General features: G+C 48.0%; 1 protein-coding gene across 2 annotated transcripts; it reads left to right on the forward strand.

The window, feature by feature from the left end:
* Nucleotides 1-1,329: 1,329 nt before the first annotated feature.
* Nucleotides 1,330-22,483, forward strand: ptpn23a (protein tyrosine phosphatase, non-receptor type 23, a). Of its 2 annotated transcripts, none has more exons than XM_030103832.1 (25): nt 1,330-1,516; nt 3,771-3,845; nt 6,173-6,300; nt 6,680-6,756; nt 7,494-7,543; nt 7,625-7,756; nt 7,949-8,029; nt 8,125-8,256; nt 8,365-8,412; nt 10,261-10,317; nt 10,419-10,477; nt 10,585-10,664; nt 10,861-10,975; nt 11,083-11,148; nt 11,551-11,696; nt 13,486-13,803; nt 14,545-14,699; nt 15,061-15,392; nt 16,013-17,894; nt 19,378-19,860; nt 19,936-20,120; nt 20,201-20,305; nt 20,393-20,531; nt 20,609-20,719; nt 21,619-22,483. In XM_030103832.1, the coding sequence occupies exons 1-25, from the start codon at nt 1,433-1,435 to the stop codon at nt 22,150-22,152; spliced, it is 5,574 nt and encodes a 1,857-aa protein (XP_029959692.1). In that variant the 5' UTR covers nt 1,330-1,432; the 3' UTR covers nt 22,153-22,483. The 2 variants fall into 2 exon arrangements, with proteins under 2 accessions (XP_029959692.1, XP_029959693.1); XM_030103833.1 differs by having other exon boundaries at nt 21,622-22,152.
* The last annotated feature ends 527 nt before the right edge of the window (nt 22,484-23,010 follow it).

A 23,010-nucleotide genomic window follows, 5' to 3' on the forward strand; every position in this document is an offset into this window, starting at 1 on the left:
TTGTTAATAATGCTAAACTACAAATTTCTGGATGCACAACTGGTTTTAGTCCAGACATGTTTCAGTTTGAATATTTCACCCCTGTTTTTTCCCTCTCCCTTGTGTCAAATCATTGACTAAATGTGGTTTTGAATAACAATCCGTGCTTAATTTCTAAAATTCTGTTTTAAATAACAGTGAAAATACATTTAAAATATGCTGGGATGAGGCATTTATGCATAAAATAAAGTTCCAGTCGTGTTGGATTGTGTTTGTATTCAGTGTCATCATGCAGTGTGCGAGTTGAAAAGAGAATTGTCACTGCATCTTTCTGTCTCTTTCTCTCTCATTATCATCTCTCCATGTCAATATGATAATCCAGCCCTGCTGGCACGCTGCCACCGCGTGTTGACAAAACTCAACATGATACAAAGAGATGACAATCAATGTTTTGTGGCAGCAGATGAGTGTTCGCACTCATCTGAATACGGATTAGTCAGAAGATTATTCCATAATTAACCCATGACCATCTTTCTCTCTCTTTCTCTCTCAGTCTGTCATGGATGGAGAATGAATTATGCCCTCAAGCAGCAGCTGTTCAAATACAGCAGTGACACCTGCAGGAGGCAAAAAGAAACACTGTGACGGAGAAGAAAAAGTAAAGCTTGTCGAAGATCACCAAGAATTTGACTTGAATCAATAGCAGATTGATATCCTGATATTCACGGTCTCTATAGAGGAAATGCATCCCAAAAAAGTTATTGAACATAAATAAAAGACCCCCTCTTGATAGATAGATAGATAGATAGATAGATAGATAGATAGATAGATAGATAGATAGATAGATTTTTAAATAAATTTTACCTTCTTTTTCAAACCTTTTCCTTTCAATTTATTTTCACCATTTTCATGTATTATTACAATTATTATATTTTATAATAGCCTGCTTTTAGTGGTTGTATCTTATTTAGCTGAATTTTTCCTCCAGGATATGGAATCATTATCTTTTTCAATCACGGAATACAAATAAAATAGAAAAAAAGTGTCTATTGACTGAAAATATAATTTTACGGAAGCTTAAGGGATCCGCTCCAGAGCAGCTGAAGAGCCGCATTGAGGTCCAGAGCCGCAGGTTGAACGCTCCTTTTATGGACTGTGATGAAGTTAATGAAAATTTATTGTATGTTCAGAAATAACGCCTATTCCACCATGTCTTCCTTTGTTTGGTCTTATTTTTCCACTCTGTCTCTTTAACGAAGCCTGTTCATCATAAACTCCATTTCCCAGAATGCCTCACGACACGTATTTGGCGCTACGTCACGCACGCTTCCAGCTTCCGGTTGCAGTGTGTATGGATACATGACACAGTTGTTTGGGAGAGGAATATCTTCAGGAGAGTCGTTTACAAAACTAACAGCGGGATTAAAACACTTCACTGGCGGACACGGCCGCGATGGAGGCGGTCCCCCGCATGCCGATGATCTGGCTGGATCTGAAGGAGGCTGGGGAGTTCCAGTTCAACCCGTCCGTGAGGCAGGTGAGCGGGGCGGGGAGTGGAGCAACAGGGCTGAGGTCGAAAGTCAGCCCAACACGGATTATGGACGGAGGGATAACTTTATCCGAGGCGTCGGTGTTAGCCGCCGCTCACGGAGCAAGATAGCTGCCCCTCTATGTCCGGGTGAAGGGAATTTTCCAGAAGGTGTAGCTGGGAAGCTAGCTAAGACCACCGCCTTTTGTTTGCTAACGTTAGCTTGCTGCCTCGTAGCCGATAATGATTAACTTTAATTTCGTAATTAGCTGTTAGCTAAGTGGCTAACTCTGTTGAAATGAAAATATTATGTTCGAAAGAGAAAACCGGTGAGGATGTCAGATGAAAAATGTTGAGTGTGGCTCCTCCTGGCCCAGTCAGGCTACATGACAACAACAGTGATCTCATTGTCACATGCACCTGAGTGAGGGCAGCGCAAACATCCAGATCAGATTTACTGTGGTGATTATCCTTTTATAGAGGCATCCACAACAGAAAATAAAAAGGTGTAATAAATATCTATTCGTTAAATGACCTGGTTTGAAGCTGAAGCAGGTCACAGACCCAGGGAAACTGCAAAATACGAAGTAATGCTGGCACAGCTCTACATGGAGATTAACACGCAAGATGCTTGATTTACCTAATTAGAAAGTCATGATATCTGAGCTTTTTAAACCCTGGGTAGGAGGCGGCATCTGGATTTTGCAGAAAAGAAACAATAATCCTCCACTGAAGTATATTTTATTATTATTATTATCATCATCCCATAGCTTTCTAATGAGGAGTTAGGACAAACCTGAGCGTTCTAATAGATTTTATGAAAAAGTAGAGTAACAACCATGTGATTAATCTCTTGTTAGTAGAAAGTTCTAGTAGTTAGAAAGACGTTGTTAATAACACAGGGAAATCTTTTGTAGCGTTACTTAACACAGAAAAGAACAGAAGTTGAAATATAAATAAAACAGAGAAAAAATCAAGTAATTAAAATATCCCGGGCACAGTATTGACAAGCATAAAAACAGTAAAGATGAAAATACAGCAAAGATGAATTGACAGGAAAGACATCCTCTGTAACCCTTTTGTCAAATGAAGCATATATACCACCTGATCCAGACAGAACTGATCAACAAACCACTTTGTTACATGGATTTTGATTCTCTTATGCTACATCAGACATTTGTTTGTTCTATGTTTTGATATAATAATGAACCAAATGTCATTACTACTATTGAGTAGGGCTGCAACTACAGATTATTTTAATGTCAGTGGTGATTAATGTTTTGGTAAGTGGGTTGAAAATATCCCTGTATTTTTGTTTCCTGTTTCATCATTAAGAAAAAGGAACATTTGGATTGACAGAGCAGGAAAGCTCATTATGCTGTTTAAGAACAAGTGCTATTTATCAACACTGATAACTTACTGAAAAACCTACGGCTCATGTACGTATGTTTAATAATTACAGATATGTTTATGCTTCCACACGTTCTGAATTAAATTCAGAAGACAGAGTTGTGAACCTTTTCGACACACTTATGATAAATGAATCCCCACTGTGGAGTTGCTCTCCCGTTCCGCCCAACACGGTGACATGTACTGCGGAAGCACGCTCACAAGCTGGTGTTCACACAGCAGACCATCAGATCAATTTCACTGCCCGCTGGATTTCACCTCGTCACCTTTATCTAATGACCCATTTCCTGACTTCTTCCTGAATCAGATAGTTGTGCAGCTCTTTGCCCTGCTGAGTCACTTCAGTCCGGGCCACATTGTGGAATCAGGCAGTCTGTTGATGATCGCTCATGTAACTTCTGGAAGTGAAGCAGCTCTGTGGTTTGTGGAGAGTAAAAAACATGACGGAGCCTCTCCTGTTACTGTGTCACTTTGCATCTTCCCTGCAGGTGTGTGTCTGTCCTGCTTCCATGATTAAAAGATAAAGTGAACCAGCAGTGCATGTAGAAAGAAGAGTGAACACGTGTGTCCAGGCTGGTTTCCCTCCTGACCTGGCGTTCAGCCGATTGATGCTTAGTACAGCCATCGCTGTACAGGAAAGGTTGTGACCAAATACAATAGAAGATTTTCCGTGGCTCAAGATTTGGACAGATTAATCATATACAGTTGAACTAAGGGATGGTAAAAAATCCTGGTGCCATCAGGAGGTGGAAGATGATGTTAAACATGATGCTGTTGTCAAAGAAAAAGCTTTATTGTGAATGTATTTTCCTTTTCACCTACTTGTTGCTGCTCTGATCTTCTTCTCTTCTAGTTCATCTTGAAGAATTATGGGGAGAATCCAGACAACTACAATGAACAGATGAAGAAACTGGAGACTCTGCGGCAGGTGAGCACCTTCCACTATTTTCCTCTGAGGCTGTGATTTACCTCTTTGACTGTGAGGCGTTTTTACTGACCACCATGACCGTTGACCTAATAGGATGTCAAAAGCTAAATGGAAGTGATCACACAGCACAGGGAATTCAGGGTTTACTGTCTTGTCCAAGGCCACTGAGGGATTGAACCATGACTATCTCTACTGGAAGATGGCCCATCCTTTCAACTGAGCCATAGCTGACAGGAGCATGTTGATAGCTTTAGATATGTAATCTGTGTTTGTTTGTTTGTTTGTGAAAACCTCAGTAACGACCCCTTTGTATGCTCAGGGAAAACCTTTATGTTGTGTTGGTGGCTTGTCTTTTTTTATGCTGCTATGATTGTTTTAATCTCAGTGAGTTTGGTTATTTAAAAGTTATTGCCTTCATTCATTTTCTGCCGCTTTATCCCTTTCGGGGTCGCGGGTGGCTGGAGCCGATCCCAGGTGCTGTGGGCGAAGGCGGGGTCCACCCTGGACAGTTCGCCAGTCTGTCACAGGGCTGGCATATATATAGACAAACAACCATTCATACCTAGGGGCAATTTAGAGTGATCAATTAACCTGACATGCATGTTTTTGGACCGTGGGCGGAAGCCGGAGTCCCCGGAGAGTACCCACGCACACACGGGGAGAACATGCAAACTCCACACAGAAAGGCCCCGAGCCCCGGCCGGTATTTGAACCCAGGACCTTCTTGCTGTGAGGCAAGAGCGCTAACCACTGCACCACCGTGCGGCCAAGTTATTGTCTTATTAGTGACAAATCATTCAAGAACGATTAGTTGCTTTGGCATTGTGTACGCAACAAAGCTTTCAAGTGAAAACGCAAAATTTTTGTGGCAGGCGGAGCTACTTAAAACGCAACTTTTTGAAACTGTAGTAATTAGTTCTTCTGCTCATGTGCAAGTAGACAGACAGCAACAACAATGTCTACCTCCAGAGTGTCATGACATGAAATGTGGCGTCGGCAGACAGCCGGCCACTGATTGGCCGAGGAGAGCGGCCCGCCCATCAGCGTCAGCTCCGCCATTTTTAAAACCCAATCAGGTCCACAGAAACATCGATGTGCAGACGTTTGTCCTGGTGGCTGACGAGCCGATTCAGCTCGAGCCAGACGGAACAAATAACATCACTTGAGTTTCGTGTCGCCTCGATATGACGAGTCCTCCCACACCGAGGCGGGACTCCACTGTAATGGACATTGACCAAAACTGAGTCGAGCCGGATCAGAGTGATGGAAGAGCGCCGTTTGAGTTGACAGTCACTGTAATAACTGTCCAGCTTGGTCATGTGTCCATCCAGATGTCCTCGTTCTCCCATTGTTAATGTTGATACCGTACCGTTCTCTATGTGCAAGTTTTTTTGGTTTCATTACAAAAACAACCAACAACACAAACTAACAGGAAAACCACGTTATTTTCAGCATTTCAGACACTCGTTTCTCAATCGAAAATACAAGATCGATGCGTTTTCACTTGAAACATTGTCACGTACACAGGGTCTTAGTTAATTCCCGTGTGTCGCCACTGATGTGGTCATAGAAGGCCAAACTGTAAGAAAGTGGCAGTGTGCTTGTTGAAGCAGAATTCTGCTCGTTACTCACAGGTGATTTCACTTTAAATCGGTTTTCTCACTCTTGAAGTGTGAATGATGATAGAATCCGGGCCGTTCTTTGAACCCGGAGACGATGTGGGGCTGAAGAGCAGCGAGTTTCAGCTCAGACTGTCCTGCTGATCTGTGGTTCATCTTTATTTTGACGGCTCCACGGGTGCATTCACCGCTGCATAGAAACTCTGATTCTCCTGATAGATCTTTAGAGCTATACAAGGAATTAGGGGCACATAAAATGGTGTGGTGGTGAAAGATAATTTGGAAGAACTCCAGACGTTTGCACTGCGATCTACAACACTGAGCAGCTTCAGAGAAGAGTTACAAAATCTAAACTGACTGAACGCACAAGAAGATGGAATTTAAAGTCGATATATGTCATATATGTGTGTGTGTGTGTTTTCATGTTTAAATGTTGAATTTTCTGTCATGAATCTTTCTGAATGGCATCAGCTATATCGTTCAATCTGCTGCAGTCAGTCTGTAACAGAACATGTTTTTGTTAATATTTTATGATGGTTTTGTAGTATTTCTTTCAGTCATGGATATCACCAGTATTTCAGGAAAGAGCAAAGAAAATGCAGATTAACTGCTAATCGATCGGTGTGGAAATGGCTTGTTTCAGGACGATCAGTGGGGATTGAACTGATGTCAGGGACTAACGGGTGATTCAACTCTTTTGCTTGGCAGAGCGCCGTGAACGTGACCAGGGACTTCGAGGGCTGCAGCACTCTGAGGAAGTACTTCGGCCAGCTGCACTACCTCCAGAGCCGCGTGCCCATGGGAGCCGGCCAGGAGGCCGCCGTGCCCATCTCATGGTAAGCAGGCAGGAAGACGAGCCGCCTCTGAGCAGAGTCACGGTCGTGTTTAGTTCAAGTTATATCTGTGACAGGATTACAGTCAATGTTAAAAATAAAATACAGAACGTTTGTTATGCTGTAAATCTACTAGTGCAAGAAAATCAGAAGTTGAAATGAAATGTTTTCACTCCTTTGGTATTAGATAACAGCAACAAGTGAACATGTAAAACCTTTGTTGTGTTTTGGATGCCTGCATGACGACTCTGCTCAGAGCGACTGAAAACACCACTTTCTGAAAACACCCGCTGTCTCTGTGAATGAGAACTGATTCCTTTTACTCCATAAACTTCAAGATGTTCTCACTGATTCACTGTTACTGTTTAAAACTGTCGTTCAGGACGGAAATCTTCTCGGGGAAAACCGTCACACATGACGATATCAGCTACGAGCAGGCCTGCATCCTCTACAATCTGGGTGAGTAGATTTATTTGAGAGTTTATTTTAAATTAGTAGAAATTGATAGAATTTGTACTGTGAACAAATAAATACTGTATGAATCTTTTTAGTATGGATCAATCCCAGCTGTTCTCAGTAAATTAAGAACTAAATCAGAGCCTTTTAAAGTGTGCTGTGGGCGTTATTTTCTTCATTTCCTTAGAAAAAAAATCAAGGTGAAAAGGAACTAATGGAGGGTAGAACTACTAAGTTTTTTTTTTTTTTTAAGAAAACAAGTTTTAACAAATGTTATTAGATTTCAGATCACTGACGGAGGAAACTCTTCCGTCCCTTTTTGAAGCCCCTGAAATGTTTACGAGGAAATTATTTCTTTTTTGTCACTTGTTTATATTATTTATTGACTTTTTGTTTTTTTTGTTAAGAAACCCAAGATTTAGCGCACATCCTGTGTTGTTTTTCGTCAGACGCGTCTGTGTTACAGCTTTCTGTAGGAGTTTTCCTCGTCTCCTTAATGTGCTCCATAAAACAATTAAAGGAAGTTCAGAGATTTTACGTGATGAAAACTGAACACTCGCTTCCTGTGAGGCAATTTGGAGAAGAAAAAAAGGAGCATACATAAAATGCAGCTCAGATTTTAGAAGAAGAAAAAAAAACAGACAGAGAAATGATTTGAAGCCACAGATAAAGAGACGGTGAGAAGAATCCCATCCGTACGCGGCGCTCCTAACCAACTCTCTCCTGCGGATTTCCTGCAGGAGCGCTGCACTCCATGCTGGGAGCCATGGACAACAGGGTGTCTGAGGAGGTAACGCTGAAAGAAAGACTGTCCACAGACACACACACACTCACACACACTCCTGCTGACTCCCGGCTCTCGCTCTTCCAGGGGATGAAGGTGTCCTGCACTCACTTCCAGTGCTCGGCCGGGGCGTTCTCCTACCTGAGAGACCATTTCAGCCACAGCTTCAGCGTCGACATGAGCCATCAGATCCTCAACCTCAACATCAACCTGATGCTGGTAGGCGCTCCGCCCAGCAGCCACAACATTATGACCACCCACCAGTGCAGTGAATAGCTTTCATTTCCTGTTTGATGTTTGTGGTGAACGTTTGGCCGTCAGTAGTCGTAATGTTATGGTAATTCAGTATTAATAGACACGAACAGAGATGGAAACCATTATCACCCATCAGTTTCTCCCTCTTCCTGTCAGGGCCAGGCCCAGGAGTGTCTTCTGGAGAAATCCATGTTGGACAACAGGAAGAGCTTCCTGGTGGCTCGTATCAGCGCTCAGGTTTGGCTTCCTGCCATCACATCCATCACATAAGTGTGCAAATCAATAATTGAAGCCACGTTTAAAGTCTGATCGCTGTGGTTGTGGTGTTGCAGGTGGTGGATTACTATAAAGAGGCCTGCAGGGCGCTGGAGAACTCTGAGACGGCCTCCATGCTGGGAAAGATCCAGAAAGACTGGAAGAAGCTGGTCCAGATGAAGATCTACTACTTTGCTGCTATTGCACACGTGAGTGTGTTTTCTGTGGGGATCCAGTGCGTGTGTGGACCTGTGTGTGTGGGAGTGTGTAATTAGTCAGAGGTACACACAAACGTGTCGTCTTTTGCTTTCCCACAGCTTCACATGGGAAAACAGGCGGAGGAGCAGCAGAAGTACGGAGAGCGGGTAGGAACAAGAGACCAGAGGCTCACTGAGGGAACGCTGAATCAGGAAATATTAATAACACTGTTTATACGATGGGCTTATCCTCAGATTTTACAATATTACACTCATTGGTATCATAACAGTCTATACATTCAGATTTTTCAGGATATCATGTGTTCATGCTTTTCTGATGTTTTTTTTCCAAACAATCTCTAAGTTTGATTAAACTAAATTGTATTTATTTAATAAGCAAAACCACAATTTATCCAATGAGAAGCTTCATCTCCAGGTTTTGATGCTGCAAGAGTTAAAAAACGTAATTCAAATATTCATTCATTGAGTCGTTTGACAGAGAAAGTGCTTCATCGTGAAGACTCGGGATCTCCCCTCTGATCATCTGTCTGGACTGAGCTTTGAATTAAAACTGTCAACAAAAAAAGATGAAATGCAGAGAGGCTGCATCTTGAGTCATGCACAGAACAGTTAATGCACGCACACACACACACACACACACACACACACACACACACACACACACACACACACACACACACACACACACACACACACACACACACACACACACACACACAGGTTCGTATTTCTATTCTCGTGGGGACCTTCCATTGACTCCCATTCATATCTAACTCCTAACCCTGACCCTTACTCTATCAGTAACAACAACATGGTCAAGAAAACACTGTTTCTCCTCATTAGGACCGGAAAAATGTCCCCACAAGGCACATCGTGGCAGGTTTTCCTATCCTGGTGGGGACATTTGGCCCCCACCAGGATAGAAATACGAGTACACACACACACACACACACACACACACACACACACACACACACACACACACACACACACACACACACACACACACACACACACACACACACCGAGCAGAGAGTAACCATGACTGTGTGTCTGTACTGAACGCAAAGTGAAACCTACTGGTAATACGTGACAATTTAGGATTTTTCAAATTTTTTGCTTCTCTAAAAAGTCTTTGTCTTCCCATTTTGTTTTGTTTTTTTTTAACAAAGAAGTCGCTCCAGATGTTTGAGACAACAAAGGCGTACTTCATTAAGTTATTAAAATATAAAAAGCAGACAATATTGAAAACAGGAAATCATAATAGCTGCTTGAAATTATGATCACAAGTGAAAAAGCTTGGATATCACAGAAAATGTAGAAAAAAAATACAAATATATGAAAAAGCAATAAAAACTGGAAAGATAAATAAAATATACATAGAAAATAAAACTCAAACTGAGTAATTAAAATGTTTCCATAAGGTATAAAATGTTACTGAATAAAGTAGTAAAATAATAATAAAAAGTAGCCAAGTTTCTAAGGTATATGTCAAAATATTAAAATAAAACAAAACAAATGATCAAAAGATGAAATAAAAGCTGGATTAAAAACGAAGGTCTTGAGTTTCCTTTTAAAAGTGAATCGTTTCGCTCCGTCACCAAACATTGAAGATGTGTCAGATTCACACACAGGCTGGAACAGCTGGAACTGAGCCTTTAGAAGAAAAGCAGAGCAGCCGTACTGAATGTATCTTATTCACTCATTTTCATTCCATTGATCGTTCTTCACTAGTTCACTGGGTTGGCCTTAGTTCTGGAGACGATCCGCTCATCACGCGTTCTGTTCTGTGATGGGACGGTCGGTGAAGTCTGAGAAACGGAGACTGTTCAGCCGTCTTCAACAAAAATATGTCTCAGTGAAGCAAGAAGGATTAAATGAAAATAAAGCAGTCATATCAGCAGACACGCAAATGAAATCCTCTGTAAAAATGTGATGCAGCAGCAGTGAAAATGTGATGGTTTCTCTGTTGATGGTTTGCTGTGTTTGCCGCAGTTGGCCTACCTGCAGAGCTCTCTGGACAAACTCAACGAAGCCGTCAAGTTAGCCAAGGTGGAGTTTTTCTCTCTGACCTCCCAGAACCCCTTGCCTCTGTCTGTGATCTGTTTGTGTGAACGAAGCCTGAATCCGTCCTGTTTGGTCTCTACCCCCAGGGTCAACCCGACAGCGTGCAGGAGGCCCTGAGGTTCACCATGGATGTGATCGGTGGAAAGTCAGTCCAGTTTTATGAGACTGTTGAAGCCGTTTCGTGTAGTTTGATTATTAGTTGCATTTTTTTACTTCCTGATAAATACGTGAGGCGTCTCCTTCAATCTGCAGGTTTAATTCAGCCAAGAAGGATAACGACTTCATCTACCACGAGACGGTTCCCTCTCTGGAGACTCTGGCCTCGGTCAAAGGTGAAACTTCACTGTGGTTGTCAGAGTTCTGTTTTTAACCTGCTCCTTCCTGCTGGTGGTTTCTCACCTGAGACTGTCGTCTCTGCAGTCTGCTATGATCCTGAAGGGAATTTGTTACGGTTTTGTTCCTGAGTTAAAACCTAAAAGTGGCGCTCAGAGCTGTCAGCCTGTTCTGATCTGTGCTCTTCCTTCCCAGGCGCTCCGCTGGTCAAGGCTCTGCCGGTCAATCCCACCGACCCCTCGGTCACCGGACCCGACCTCTTCTGTAAACTCGTGCCCATGGCCGCTCACGAAGCCTCTTCGCTCTACAGGTACAGAGAAGCACTCTGAGTTCTGGTGGATTTTCACACATTGAGTACTCTCAGATGTTGGTGTTGATGGTTGCTTTTATTTATTTATTTATTTGTTTATCTTTCAGTGAGGAGAAAGCTAAGCTGCTCAGGGACGTCATGGCCAAGATCGACAGCAAGAATGAAACTCTGGAGTGAGTACACGAGTGTGTGTGTGTGCATGAGAAGCAGCAGCCACACACAACCCAGTTCTACCTTGAGTGAACGAGACATTTTTAGACAATCCAGACAAATGCGTGAGATCTCAACATACAGCTGTTTTCTATTATGCTACTTGGTGCAAAATACAGTAAAATATCTGGAAAAATAACCATCTTTGAATCTGGCATCTTGCAGCATTCATGTTTTTAAAAATTCACTCTCAGCATGGCTCTGATGCTCTTTCACTAACAGGAAGTTCAGCATCTCTGGTCTCTCATTGAAATATCTTAAATGAACCCCTTTGGGATTCCAAAATCCAGAATGAATCCTCTGTCCGGCCGGTTCCGGCCGGTTCCGGTCTCCTGTGACTGATCCCGCTGCTCCTCCTCCTGCAGGCAGTTCATGGACTCTCTGGGTTTGGAGCCGGAGTCCGTGGACAACCTGGACATGTACAGCCACATCCCCCCCGTCCTGATGGAGAAGTGCGCGGCGCTGAGCGTGCGGCCCGACACGGTGAAGAGCCTCATCCAGTCCATGCAGGGTGAGTGGCGCCGCCGTCAGAGGAGCAGGATGAACGGAGGAGTGAAGCTGGAGCCGGGGACTGGTTGGTTTGTTACAAATCAGCCAGTTTGACAGGTGTGGAGTTATTGCTTTAAATGGGGCAGGTGGAGCCGAGTTCGCTTGTAACCTCTACCGAGGTGTCAACGTTGTGCATTCATGAACTAGGAGACGCTACATAATTAAAATGAACATAAAATGAACCACATGAAACTTGTTTCAAAGTATCCCATCCACAGTGGTGGAAGTAAATCTGCAAACAAAGAACGTAAATAAAATGGCTGCGATGTGTGATCAGTTCTTACAGCGTGTCTGGAGACGCTGCTGGAAGTGTCGTCTCATCTGAGCATCTCTTCTCTGCTCAAATAGCCCCAAAATTCCATAGTCGTTTCTCAAAATGTGTTTTTTGTGTTGTATAATAATAAAAACTGCAGTCAGTTGGTTCAGATCTTATTCTTTATTCTTAAATACCAACCTGGGGCTGGGAAAAGACACGCTTGAGTTCAGTTATGCTCATATTTTCTTTATAATAATAATGCATTGGTTTTATATAGCGCTTTTCTGGACACTCAAAGACGCTTTACATTGCATTATTCATTCACACCATACTGGGTGGTGGTAAGCTACTGCTGTAGCCACAGCTGCCCTGGGGCAGGCTGATGGAAGCAAGGCTGTCAAACTGCGCCATCGGTCCCTCCGACCACCACCAACCATTCACTCTCACAACTTTCATACTAGGCGGGTGAAGTGTCTTGCCCAAGGACACGACAGTTTTACGCCTGCGGGAGCGGGGATCGAACCGCCAACCTTCCGGTTATAAGACGACCCGCTCTACCAACTGAGCTACTGTCGCCGCTAACTGTCGTTATATCTAACCAAAAAAAAAAAGTATGTACATTAGTTTGAGTGAAAATTACCGTATTGGCCCGAATATAAGACGATGTTTTTTTCCAGAAATTGCATCCAAAAAATGGGGTTGTGTTATAATCGCGGATCGGTCAATACCCATCCGCGCCGCTAGATGGAACCAAAGTATCACTGAGCAGAGAGCGAGTGGAGTGATGAAATGAGATCAAATGATCTGATGAAAAATGGCGGATTGTCTGGAACAAAGGGGCTGAACGCTGGACAACTGAGCAAACAGAGGCGAAGTTATGATACCAACTTTAAACTGATGGTGATCAACGCAGCAGAGTCATCAAACTACTGCCAAGCCGCCAGGAGATAATTTGTAGCAGAGTGCCTCGTTCGATATTGGAGAGCACAGAAAAAACGCCGACAGATGCTAACGCTATGAGAAAAGCTTTCTGTGGTCCCAAGAGCGACGCTTCAGAGAGACTGATAGAAGGGTGAGTGAATACGTCACTGAAAAACAGAAAGACGGAATGTCCACCACCAGAGAGCCGTGATTCAGCTGAAGGCACTGGAAAGTTATTTACATCATATATGCAGTTTGGACACCTTGAGCCTTTTTACATCTCGTGAAATGCTATCTCAGAAGTGAGTTTTTGAGTTTATAATAATTGTATAATAAAAATTTCTTTTATGAGTGACCTTATTGTCGTCAGCATTTTTTTTTTTTTTTCACAAAGTGATCTTTGAAAAATAGGGGTCGTGTTATAATCGGAGTCGTCTTATATTCGGGCCAATACGGTAGTTATAAAACGTCAGAAGATCTCTGAATGGATTCAGATCTGAACAGGAAGTGAAAAAGCCTCCTGAGTCTTTAATTGTAGTGTTCAGTGTGAATCACCCCTTCCCGTCCTGTGCAGTGCTCTCGGGCGTCTTCACCGACGTGGAGTCTTCGCTGAAGGAGATCAGAGACGTGCTGGAGGCGGACGAGGCCGGCGAGCGAGCCGTCCAGGAGGCCGGCGGCCCCGCCGCGGCCGACCTGCACCCGGCCGCCCAGAGCCAGGCGCTGGCCGAGATCCGCAGGGACCTGGAGAAGTACATGGAGGCTCACGAGAAGGCCAGCTTCACCAACACCGAGCTGCACCGGGCCATGAACCTGCACATCAGCAACCTGCGTCTGCTGGGCGGGCCGCTGGAGAGCCTGCAGGAGGCGCTGCCGCGGCCGCAGCTCAGCGAGGGTGAGGAACATTCCTGATTCAGCCGCTCAGATCATTTCGTGTCAATTCTGAAGAAAAACTGAAAGACCTCTGTATCTTACCCTCTGTAGCTCTGTAACTTAAAAAGGACAGTTTGAGGTGTTTATACAGAATGGTTAGAGAATCAATCGGGGCACCACCTAGAATTCTGGGCCCCATGAAAACAAACCTCAGTGCACGCCGCTGCGTGGCTGTTGTCACTATATCTTGAGGACTTAACAGACCCATGAAAGGCTTTACATAGCTCCAGTAGTGCAGTACTTACTGCTTGTGGGTTGTACCGTCAACAGTCTGTAGTATGCAAGAGAATGTTGAGAAAAAAAAAGGGATGAAAGTCATATTTTACAGTGTCAGTGTAAATTTTACTGTAAAATTCCAGGATGGAAAATTGTCAACATCAATAAAAGACAATCTTTTTTTATTAAGTATATCTTACCTTTTCGAACAAAATCAATTAAGATCATCAATTAAGATTTCTGTGATGAAACAAAGAGATAGTTTTGATTGTTTCTGACCATATTTGAAAATGTAGTCCCCTGTCTGTCAGGGATTCGTGGATTTGTCCTAACATTTCCCTCCTGTACGACGCCCCTGGACTCATAATGCTCATAGTATGCAGCTAAGATTCAGACTATGAAGACTGTCATGTGCGTCAAACTGAATGTAATTCTGTTGCTCTTGTGGTGTGCGTGTGCATGCGTGTGCGTGTGTGTGTGCGTGCAGAGGAGGTAGCAGGCCTGCAGTGCATGAAGCGGATCCTGGGGAAGGTGCAGGAGATGAGGGAGCAGAGAAGCTCTCTGGAGAAGCAGCTCCGGGACCTGATCCAGCAGGACGACATCACCTCCACCCTCGTCACCACCGAGCGAGCCGACATGAAGGTAAGAGCGAGTGAGCGAGCTTCCTGGCTGTGATTAAACCGGCCTCTAAGTCTTCCCGTCAGGATGAGTTTGTAAAAACACCCATAATGCAACAGCTGTAGGAGAAGTTTTTTGGACATTTCACCAGAAGATGTCACTAAAATCGCCTTTTTGTTGAGATAATTGTCATAATTTTCAGTGGTATTTATTTGATTTTGTGGAAATCGAGACACTTTTCAAGAAAAAACTGTTTCCGTCTCATTGTCACCGAGTCAAACAGTTGGATCAGAAATCTTTTTGGTCAGACTGAGAGGTGGACTGTTTTAACTGAGGGTACAGAGGATGGGTCTGTGTGAGACTCAACCCTCCCGTTTCCTTCCAGCGGATATTCGAAGAGCAGCTGAAGAAGTATGAGCAGGTGAAGGTGTACATCGACCAGAACCTGGCGGCGCAGGAGAACATCCTGAAGGCCCTGACCGAGGCCAACGTGCAGTACGCCTCGGTCCGGAAGGGCCTGAGCCAGACGGAGCAGCAGTGGAACGGCACGGTGCAGGGCCTGGTGGGATCCTACGAGGCCTACGAGGACCTGATGAAGAAGTCGCAGGAGGGGAAGGAGTTTTACGACGACCTGGAGGCGAAGGCGTCCCGACTGCTGGAGAGAGCCAAGACGCTGTGTCAGACCAGGGAGGAGGAGCGGAAACCCATCCTGGAAAAGTAAGGACGACATTATCACGCTCGCGTATTTATTCCATTAAAACATATTGGAAAAAACAACTATTTATAATATGTTCAGTATAAAGTACAAAGTGTATTTTTTTTAATGTTCTTGGTTACTTCTACTGTGAGTGTGTTACTCACACTGAACACTGATTGAAATAGTCGCATTCGGTCCACATTTTCGTGGAACTGTTTGGTAGGAAATGACCAGTCTGTCCTCAGAGTTCATGTTCAGGAGCAGAAAAATAGAGAGTGGGATGGTTGAGGTGATTTTCTCAGCAGTCAGAGTATTATCAGTCAGGACATTTCAGGCCTCCACTGCTCAGTCCAAGAAACCAAAGTGCTGATGAACCAGCGGATTAGCAGCCAAGACTCTCTGACAGGCTCCAGGAGGAACTTAGAGGAGCTGAAAGATCTGGTTTGATCCTGGTGGAGACGGCTATCACAGCAGACGGTCAGAGACCGAACAGCGTCAGGCTGGTGGTCATAATGTTATGGCTCATCATGTGCTTAAGTCTTATCAGCCCCTGAAAACACGCCATGGAAATGGGAGAAGCGCTGCTGCTGCCCATGAGCACTGCGGCCAGATTAACGAGTCCTCTGAATGTCCGTTCCAGAGAGACGCAGAAGAAGCCTCCGGCGCGGCCGACGGCGGCCAAACCCTCGCTGAAGCCCAAAGCTCCGGACGTCGACGCCGCCATGCCCGGCTACGAGGACCCCGAGCTGGCCCAGCTCAGTGCCGCCATCCTGGCCCTGGGGGGCGACCTTCCCGAGGACCTGCGCAGCCTGCCCCCCGACCTGTCCTCGCTGCCCCCCGGGGCCGGCCGCCTGCCCGCCGCCGCCGGCTCCTCCCTGCCCTGGCCCGGAGCTCCAGGCGCTACTCTGCCCCGCTTCCCCGCCAACCTGCCCCCCCCAGAGCTGCTGGCACGGATCGCCCAGTTCCCCACCTCGGGGCCCCTCCCCCGCGGCCCCCTCCCTCAGATGGCTCCACAGAGGCCTCCTCAGATGCCGACCCAGGCGATGGTGCCCGGTTACCGGCCGCCCGCTCCTCAAGTGCCCCATCCGGGCCCCGTGGCCCCCACCCCCGTCCGGCCCTCCACCACCACGGTGGACAGCGCCAGCTACGCCCCCACCCCGCACCACCCCGTCCCACCCGCGGCCTCCGCCGGCTACAGCGTGCCTCCCCAGATGGGGGTGTACCCCCCCTTCATGCCCCAGCCCAGGGTTCCCGTGCCGGCGCAGACGCCGCAGCAGCCCAAACATCCTCAGCAGTATCCGCAGCCCCCCCCTCAGGGGTACCAGCCTGGACCCAGGGCCGTTCCCAGCCCCCAGCCCCCCCAGGCCTACCCTCACGGCTACATGCCCCCCCAGCCTGGCGCTCCTCCTCACTACCAGCAGGCGTTCCCGGGCCCGCTGCAGAACGGCTTCCAGCCACAGATGCCCCCCGGGTACCAGGCCCCCCAGGGCTACGTGCCCCAGCAGCACCCTCACGTGATGCCCAGACCGCCTCAGGCTCAGATGCCCCCCCAGACACCCCCCACCTCTCAAACGGCGCCCCCCGTCTCCCAGCCCTACCTGCCCCACCCCGGCCAGCAGATGCCCCCCCGGCTGCCCCACCAGCACATGTTGCCACAGCAGCAGATCTCGATGCCCCCCGGTGCCCAGCAGATCCCCCCCCACCCACAGATGCAGATCCCCGGGGGTCCCAGACCACAGATGCCCCCCACGAGCCAGACGATGCCCCCGGTGTCACAGAACTACGTACCCCCCACCAGCCAGCCCCTACACCCCCCCCTGCACCCCCAGATGCCCCCCGCCTCTCAGCCTCATCTGGTCCCGGGTCCTCAGGTCCACCTCGCCAGGGGCCCGATGCCCCAAATGCCTCCTAATGCCCTCCCCCCGCAGCACCACCCCCACCCTGGGCAGCCTCCGATACCAAATATGCCCCAGCAGCCCATGCGGATGCCCGGTCAGCCCCAGCACCCCCACCCCGGGGGGGCCGTCTGCTACCCGGGAGCGGCTCCCATGATGCCTCAGCAGCCTCTGGCCCCCCAGCCCGCTGCTGCCCAGCAACCTCAGGCTCCTCTTCCTCTGCCCCACCCCCAGCCCTCCGCCATGTACCCCTCCCCCCCGGGACCCAGCGTACCTTCAAGTGCCCCCCAGCAGCCCCACGCCCCCCCGGCTCAGCACATGATCCAGCCCTCTCCGGGGGGGCCCGCCGCCGCTCAGCCCCCCGGCTCCATCCCCCCCTCGCCCTCGCCCTCCCCCTCCCCATCCCCGGGTCCCGGCTCCCTGGGTCTGAACCCCCCCCAGCAGAGGCCCCCGCCGGCCGCCGCCCCGCCCCCTCTGCCCTCTCCCTCCGCCGTCTCCCCCTCCGCCTCGCTGTTCCAGCGGCAGAACTCCAGCACGGACGACCTGCTGTCGTCGAGCCCCGAGAGCCAGCCGGGGGGGGCCCCGGCCCCCGCCAACGTGCTGCAGCCCACCAAGGCCGACCCGCAGGTAGGAACCAGCCTTCACGCTTCCTCCGGCTTCAGAGCTGAGTGACACACACCGGCGCATCGCTTTCAGAGTTTCTGCCGTTGCCGTGGAAACGTTTTGACTCGCTAGGTGGAGTAAAGGCGCCTCAGAGGAAGGAAGAAGACTGAAAGTAATGACTTTGTGTTTCAATGTAAATCAAAACAGAATGAAATGCATGAAAAGAGGAACACAGAGGAAAGAGAGCTGCTTTTTTAGGTTGTTTTTCCAGAATCGCTCGGCACAGTTTAAATTCACCTTCACGACTCGACTCACCTGCCGGAGCTCAGGACTCGGCTCTCAGATCCGGCTCAGTCTCAGACTCTCAGCCAGCTGCTGTTGGAAGGAGAATCTCACTCCGGTTCCTGAGGCGTCTCCTCCACCCGGCCATGAGTCGGAACTGAACGGTTCTTTAAAGCGAGCCGTCGGCTCCTGTCCGGAAACTCCTCCTTCCGTTCGGTTCTGTTGTTGAAGCTTTTTCCGATCAGTCAGATTTGTTATGTGAGGGTTTTAGAAGCTGCCGTCTCCAGTCGAATGTGAGCAGCGTTCTGCTTGTTCAGTGAGTGACTCATGTAAAGCGAGACCAGCGAGTCAAGAAACAAATGTTTAAAAAGTCTGAACTTCTGCTTCTTTGCACTAAATCATTAGGTTTGTAGGTTTCATTTGTGTTTTCACTCATCTGTTTTTGGCTTTTATCCAAAATGTGTCACCTTCATGCTGGTTTTGCTCTTTTTTTTTGTGAGTGATTGTCTGATTCTGATTTCCTGTTGTTCATTTTAAAAGTAATATTGAAGCTTTTTGTCAAATCTGGCTGAGTTTGTTGATGAAATTCATTGTATTTTCATTGTATAATTTTTGAGTTAATGATCCATATAAGAAATAAACATTATACATAATTTACGTTTTTCATGTCACTCTTTCTTTTATCTGTAATTATTTTTGATAAGAATTCATTTTATCAATGAAAAATCTGAGGATCTACACTAGAGAGCGAATTCCAGTCATTACCCACAATGCCCCTGTGCAGCTTAGCTCTACAGAATTTCTCTGAGACAAATTCGAAAGATTAAATTAAAGTTTTAAACTGTGTTTAAAAGTCCCCATCAAACACAAGGACTGATATTTTTTCATGTGAATCATGTGAAAAATATAAGACATTTTTGTAAAAAAAAAAAAAAAAAAAAAAGATATTAATGAAAGTTAAAAAAGCATTTGTTTGGAAACTGAAATGAACATTTTTTTTATGTTTTATAATGTCATGCTGTCCCAAATTTTTTGGAGTTTTAAGTTTTCCTTTGAAAATGAATTTTTTTTCTGCAAAACAAAACAATATATTTGTTTCTGCATGATGTAGTTTAACGCTGCTGGTAAATTTTTCATTTCTCTTTTGCTGCTGTTCAGTATTTCTTGTGTTAAAGTGAAGATCTCGTCTCCTCAGTGACTCTCGTGTTTGATTCTGACCCCGCAGGACGGCGAGCGTCGGAAGAAGAGCTGTCAGGGCGTGCTGCTGATCCAGGGCGACCCGTACCAGGCCCCCGAGCGCGTGGCCCGGCTGCACGGGGACCTGGCCCGCTTCCGGGCCCAGGCGGAGTCCCTGGAGCAGCCGTCGGAGCTGGAGGGCGGCCTGTCGGTGCTGGACGCCCGCTGGAAGGAGCTGCAGGAGCAGCAGGAGAAGGACGCCCGGCAGCTGTCCATCGCCATCGCCCGCTGCTACACCATGAAGAACCGGCACCAGGACGTCATGCCCTACGACCTCAACCGGGTGGTGCTGCAGTCCGGCAAGGACGACTACATCAACGCCAGCTACGTGGAGGAGCTGTCGCCGTACTGCCCGCGGCTCATCGCCACGCAGGCGCCGCTCACCGGCACGGCCGCCGACTTCTGGCTCATGGTGTACGAGCAGAAGGTGTCGCTGGTGGTCATGCTGGTGTCGGAGCAGGAGCTGGAGAAGGTACCTACCAGACCGGGCTCTCCCATCAGGCTGTGACTCTTGGCTGGGTGTGACGTTGACTTGCTGCTCCCTCAGGGAAAGGTCCTGCGGTACTTCCCCACCGAGCGCGGCCAGCAGCTGTCTCAGGGACCGATCACGCTCAGCCTCACCACGCAGAAGACGGCCCCCACGCACGTGGAGCGCATGATCAGCCTTCAGTACCGGGACCAGAGCCTGAAGCGCACCGTGGTCCACCTGCAGTTCACGTCCTGGCCGGAGCTGTGAGTCCCGCCGGGCGCCGGCCCGCCGAGTCCTCGGCCAGGAAGCTAGCGGTGTGTAACGGTGTGTGTTCCGCCTGCAGGGGGCTTCCTGACAGCAAGAGCAACCTGCTGCGCTTCATCCAGGAGGTCCACGGACACTACCTCCACCAGAGGCCCTTACACACACCCGTCGTCGTGCACTGCAGGTCAGTTCAAACCAAAAGCATCCCTCACAAATTCACAAATTATATTTGAGTTTTGGATTTAAAAACGTTCCCTGACCGGTGCTTCAGCTCGGGCGTGGGACGCACCGGCGCCTTCTGTCTGCTGTACGCCGCCGTGCAGGAGCTGGAGGCGGGGAACGGCATCCCGGAGCTCCCCCTGCTGGTGAAGAAGATGCGGCAGCAGAGGAAGAACATGCTGCAGGAGAAGGTTTGGAAACGCTGCAGTGAACCAGCGTCTGAAGCTTTCAGGAGGGTTTTCTAAATGCTTGGTTTCACCGACTGCAGCTCCACCTGAAGTTCTGCTATGAGGCCGTGTTGAAGCACGCCGAGCAGGTTCTCCAGCGCCACGGCGTCGCCCCCGCCTGCGGGAAGAACGCCGGCTCTGCAGCCGCAAAGGTTCGTCCAACACTTCAGTATCATCGGCGTAGAAACTGATCTGGAGCTGCGGTTCAAACAGGAAACGCACAAACTGGTGCAATGTGGGAAATCAGACCTGGTGTCTCTGTGAGAGAGTGATAACCACTGCACCACCACGCTTCACATTTTTCAGGAGGTGTTTAGCTTTTTTTTTTTCTCTCCCCCCCAAAAAAAGGGGGGAGAAAAGCAAAAATTTCTTTGGCTCGGTTTGAGTATTGTTCATTTTGATGAGCTCGATCTGCTGAGGAGCTCAGTGTCTCCACACTGCAGCAGTGACAGACGAACCGTCCTCTTTGTCGCGCAGTGTGAAGAGCTCGCCGCCGGCTGGCAGGGCGCCGCACGGTTTGAGGCTAGTTTCCAGATTCCAGATAAAACGTTGCTTGACGTTATGGATTTAGGCTCCGTCAGTGACGGAGGTAGACGTCTGGTGATCGATCCCTCAGGAGCCTCGACCCTGGTTCACACCAAATTCTCAAGTGAAGAAGCAACTTTTTGAAAACGTTTTGTCTCCATGGAAACGGTTGAAATGCTACTTTTCTGAAACGCTGCTCCTGTGTGAATAATGATCAGTCGTTTTGCACATGCTCAGTAGACGGACAGTAAAAACACTGATTGACTCTCAGTCCAAATTCTCCTGGAACAACTTCCAGCAGCGCCACCCAGTGGCCTGGTGATATGTCATACGCAGCGATTCTGCCATTTCTGCCATTTTCAAAACGTTGTGTAAACTGTTTGTGTCTCTCGCTCTCTGCTCGATGCTGATTTTACGATTAGCTTCCATTTTGGCTTCCTGCTTAGAGGAGCGCTGTCTCCATGGAAACGCTTCTTGTTTCTGTTCTTAGCTGTTCTGACAGTCTGACATTCTCTCTCCCCCCCAGCAGTCTTACTCCCGCCAGGAGTCGCAGCAGGACCTGGTCCTGGGTGCAGACATGCCCATCAGCTCCATCCAGGCCACCATCGCCAAGCTGAGCGTCCGGCCACCCAGCGCCACCGACCCCGCCATGGAGGGCGGCGCCCCCGGCGGGCGGGAGGAGCCGCTCGCCCCCACCCCGCCGTCCTCCGAGTCCCCGGACGACTTCCAGCCGCAGCCAGAGCCCCCGCCCTCTTTCAGCCCCCCGTGCTCCCCACCGCCGCCCAACGGACTGGACGCCGCCGCCGCCGCCGGCTCCTCCCCCTCCACCCCGCCCCCACCCAGCGTCAGCCCGCCCCCCGCCTCCTCCGCCCTGGAGCTGCTGGCCTCGCTGACGCCCGAGGCCTTCTCCATGGAGGGCGGTGGCGGGCGGGGCAAGCAACGGGTCACCAAGCAGAGCTTCCTGCAGCCGGCGGAGGGTCAGGGTCTGCACGGCGCCGCCGCCACTGCCGACGACCCGCTCAGCAGCCTGGACCCCCTCTGGAGCCTCAACAAGCAGTGAGCGCCGTCGCCACGGAAACGGCTACTCTCTCCACATCACCAGACCACTATGCACTCGTCTGCGACGCGCTCCATTTTTTTTATTTTTCTACGTAACGCACGGATCCAGCGGAACTCCCAGCATGCACTCCTTTCTGGGCCGGCGGATCCAAACCAGCTTCGGTTCTTCTTTCCTCCTCGACTCGACTCATCCTAACAAATCAGCACGTCTTAACAGGTCGATTCTCTTTTCTTTGTCACACTGTAAATATCTTAAATAAAGTTAGATTATTCCAATAAAAAGAGAAAATGTCTTTCTGGAAACTCGATCTTCACTGAAAACAAATAATAAATCCTGTAAACTGAAACTCTGGTATCAAAGCCTCTTTATTCAGAATTAGTATAAAATCATTTCAGGTTGTTTTCGTTTTTGTGTTACAAAATAGTGAATAAGTTACCGTCGTTACTACAGCCTGCGTAGATGGAGTCGGGCCTCTAGAGGGAGCCGATCGGAGGATTCACACGCTATGGTGACGATCCAGAGACCAAGAAGTAAAAAAACACCAGTGATTTCTGACATGGAAATATTCCTGTTCTGCTTCTGCGATGGCGAAGAGCAGCCAAAGCATTCAGTATGAACTCTCTCACACACACTCACACACACCCTGCTTCAGTTGAGACATTTTGGGAAATATTTCACAGATCTGGAATCTGAAGGGAACATTCACATGAAGACCAGTTTCTTTATATTGCGGTGACGCCACGCCCAATTTTCAAAGCATTGAGGTTGTTTTTATCAAGTTGACATTTCTATTTATTTTGTATATTTTTTAATTCCTTTCTTTTCATGGTTAAAAATGGTCCCTGTTAACTATTAATA

This window comes from Salarias fasciatus, chromosome 11 (genome assembly GCF_902148845.1).
Source record: "Salarias fasciatus chromosome 11, fSalaFa1.1, whole genome shotgun sequence".
NCBI classification, from domain to species: Eukaryota; Metazoa; Chordata; class Actinopteri; order Blenniiformes; family Blenniidae; genus Salarias; species Salarias fasciatus.

Coding starts and splice junctions, on each gene's coding strand:
- ptpn23a (XM_030103832.1), top strand. CDS start 1,433: ATGGAGGCGGTCCCCCGCATGCCGATGATCTGGCTGGATCTGAAGGAG. Junction 7,544..7,624: donor ACAACAGGGTGTCTGAGGAG/GTAACGCTGAAA, acceptor TCGCTCTTCCAG/GGGATGAAGGTGTCCTGCAC. Junction 11,697..13,485: donor CCTCATCCAGTCCATGCAGG/GTGAGTGGCGCC, acceptor CGTCCTGTGCAG/TGCTCTCGGGCGTCTTCACC.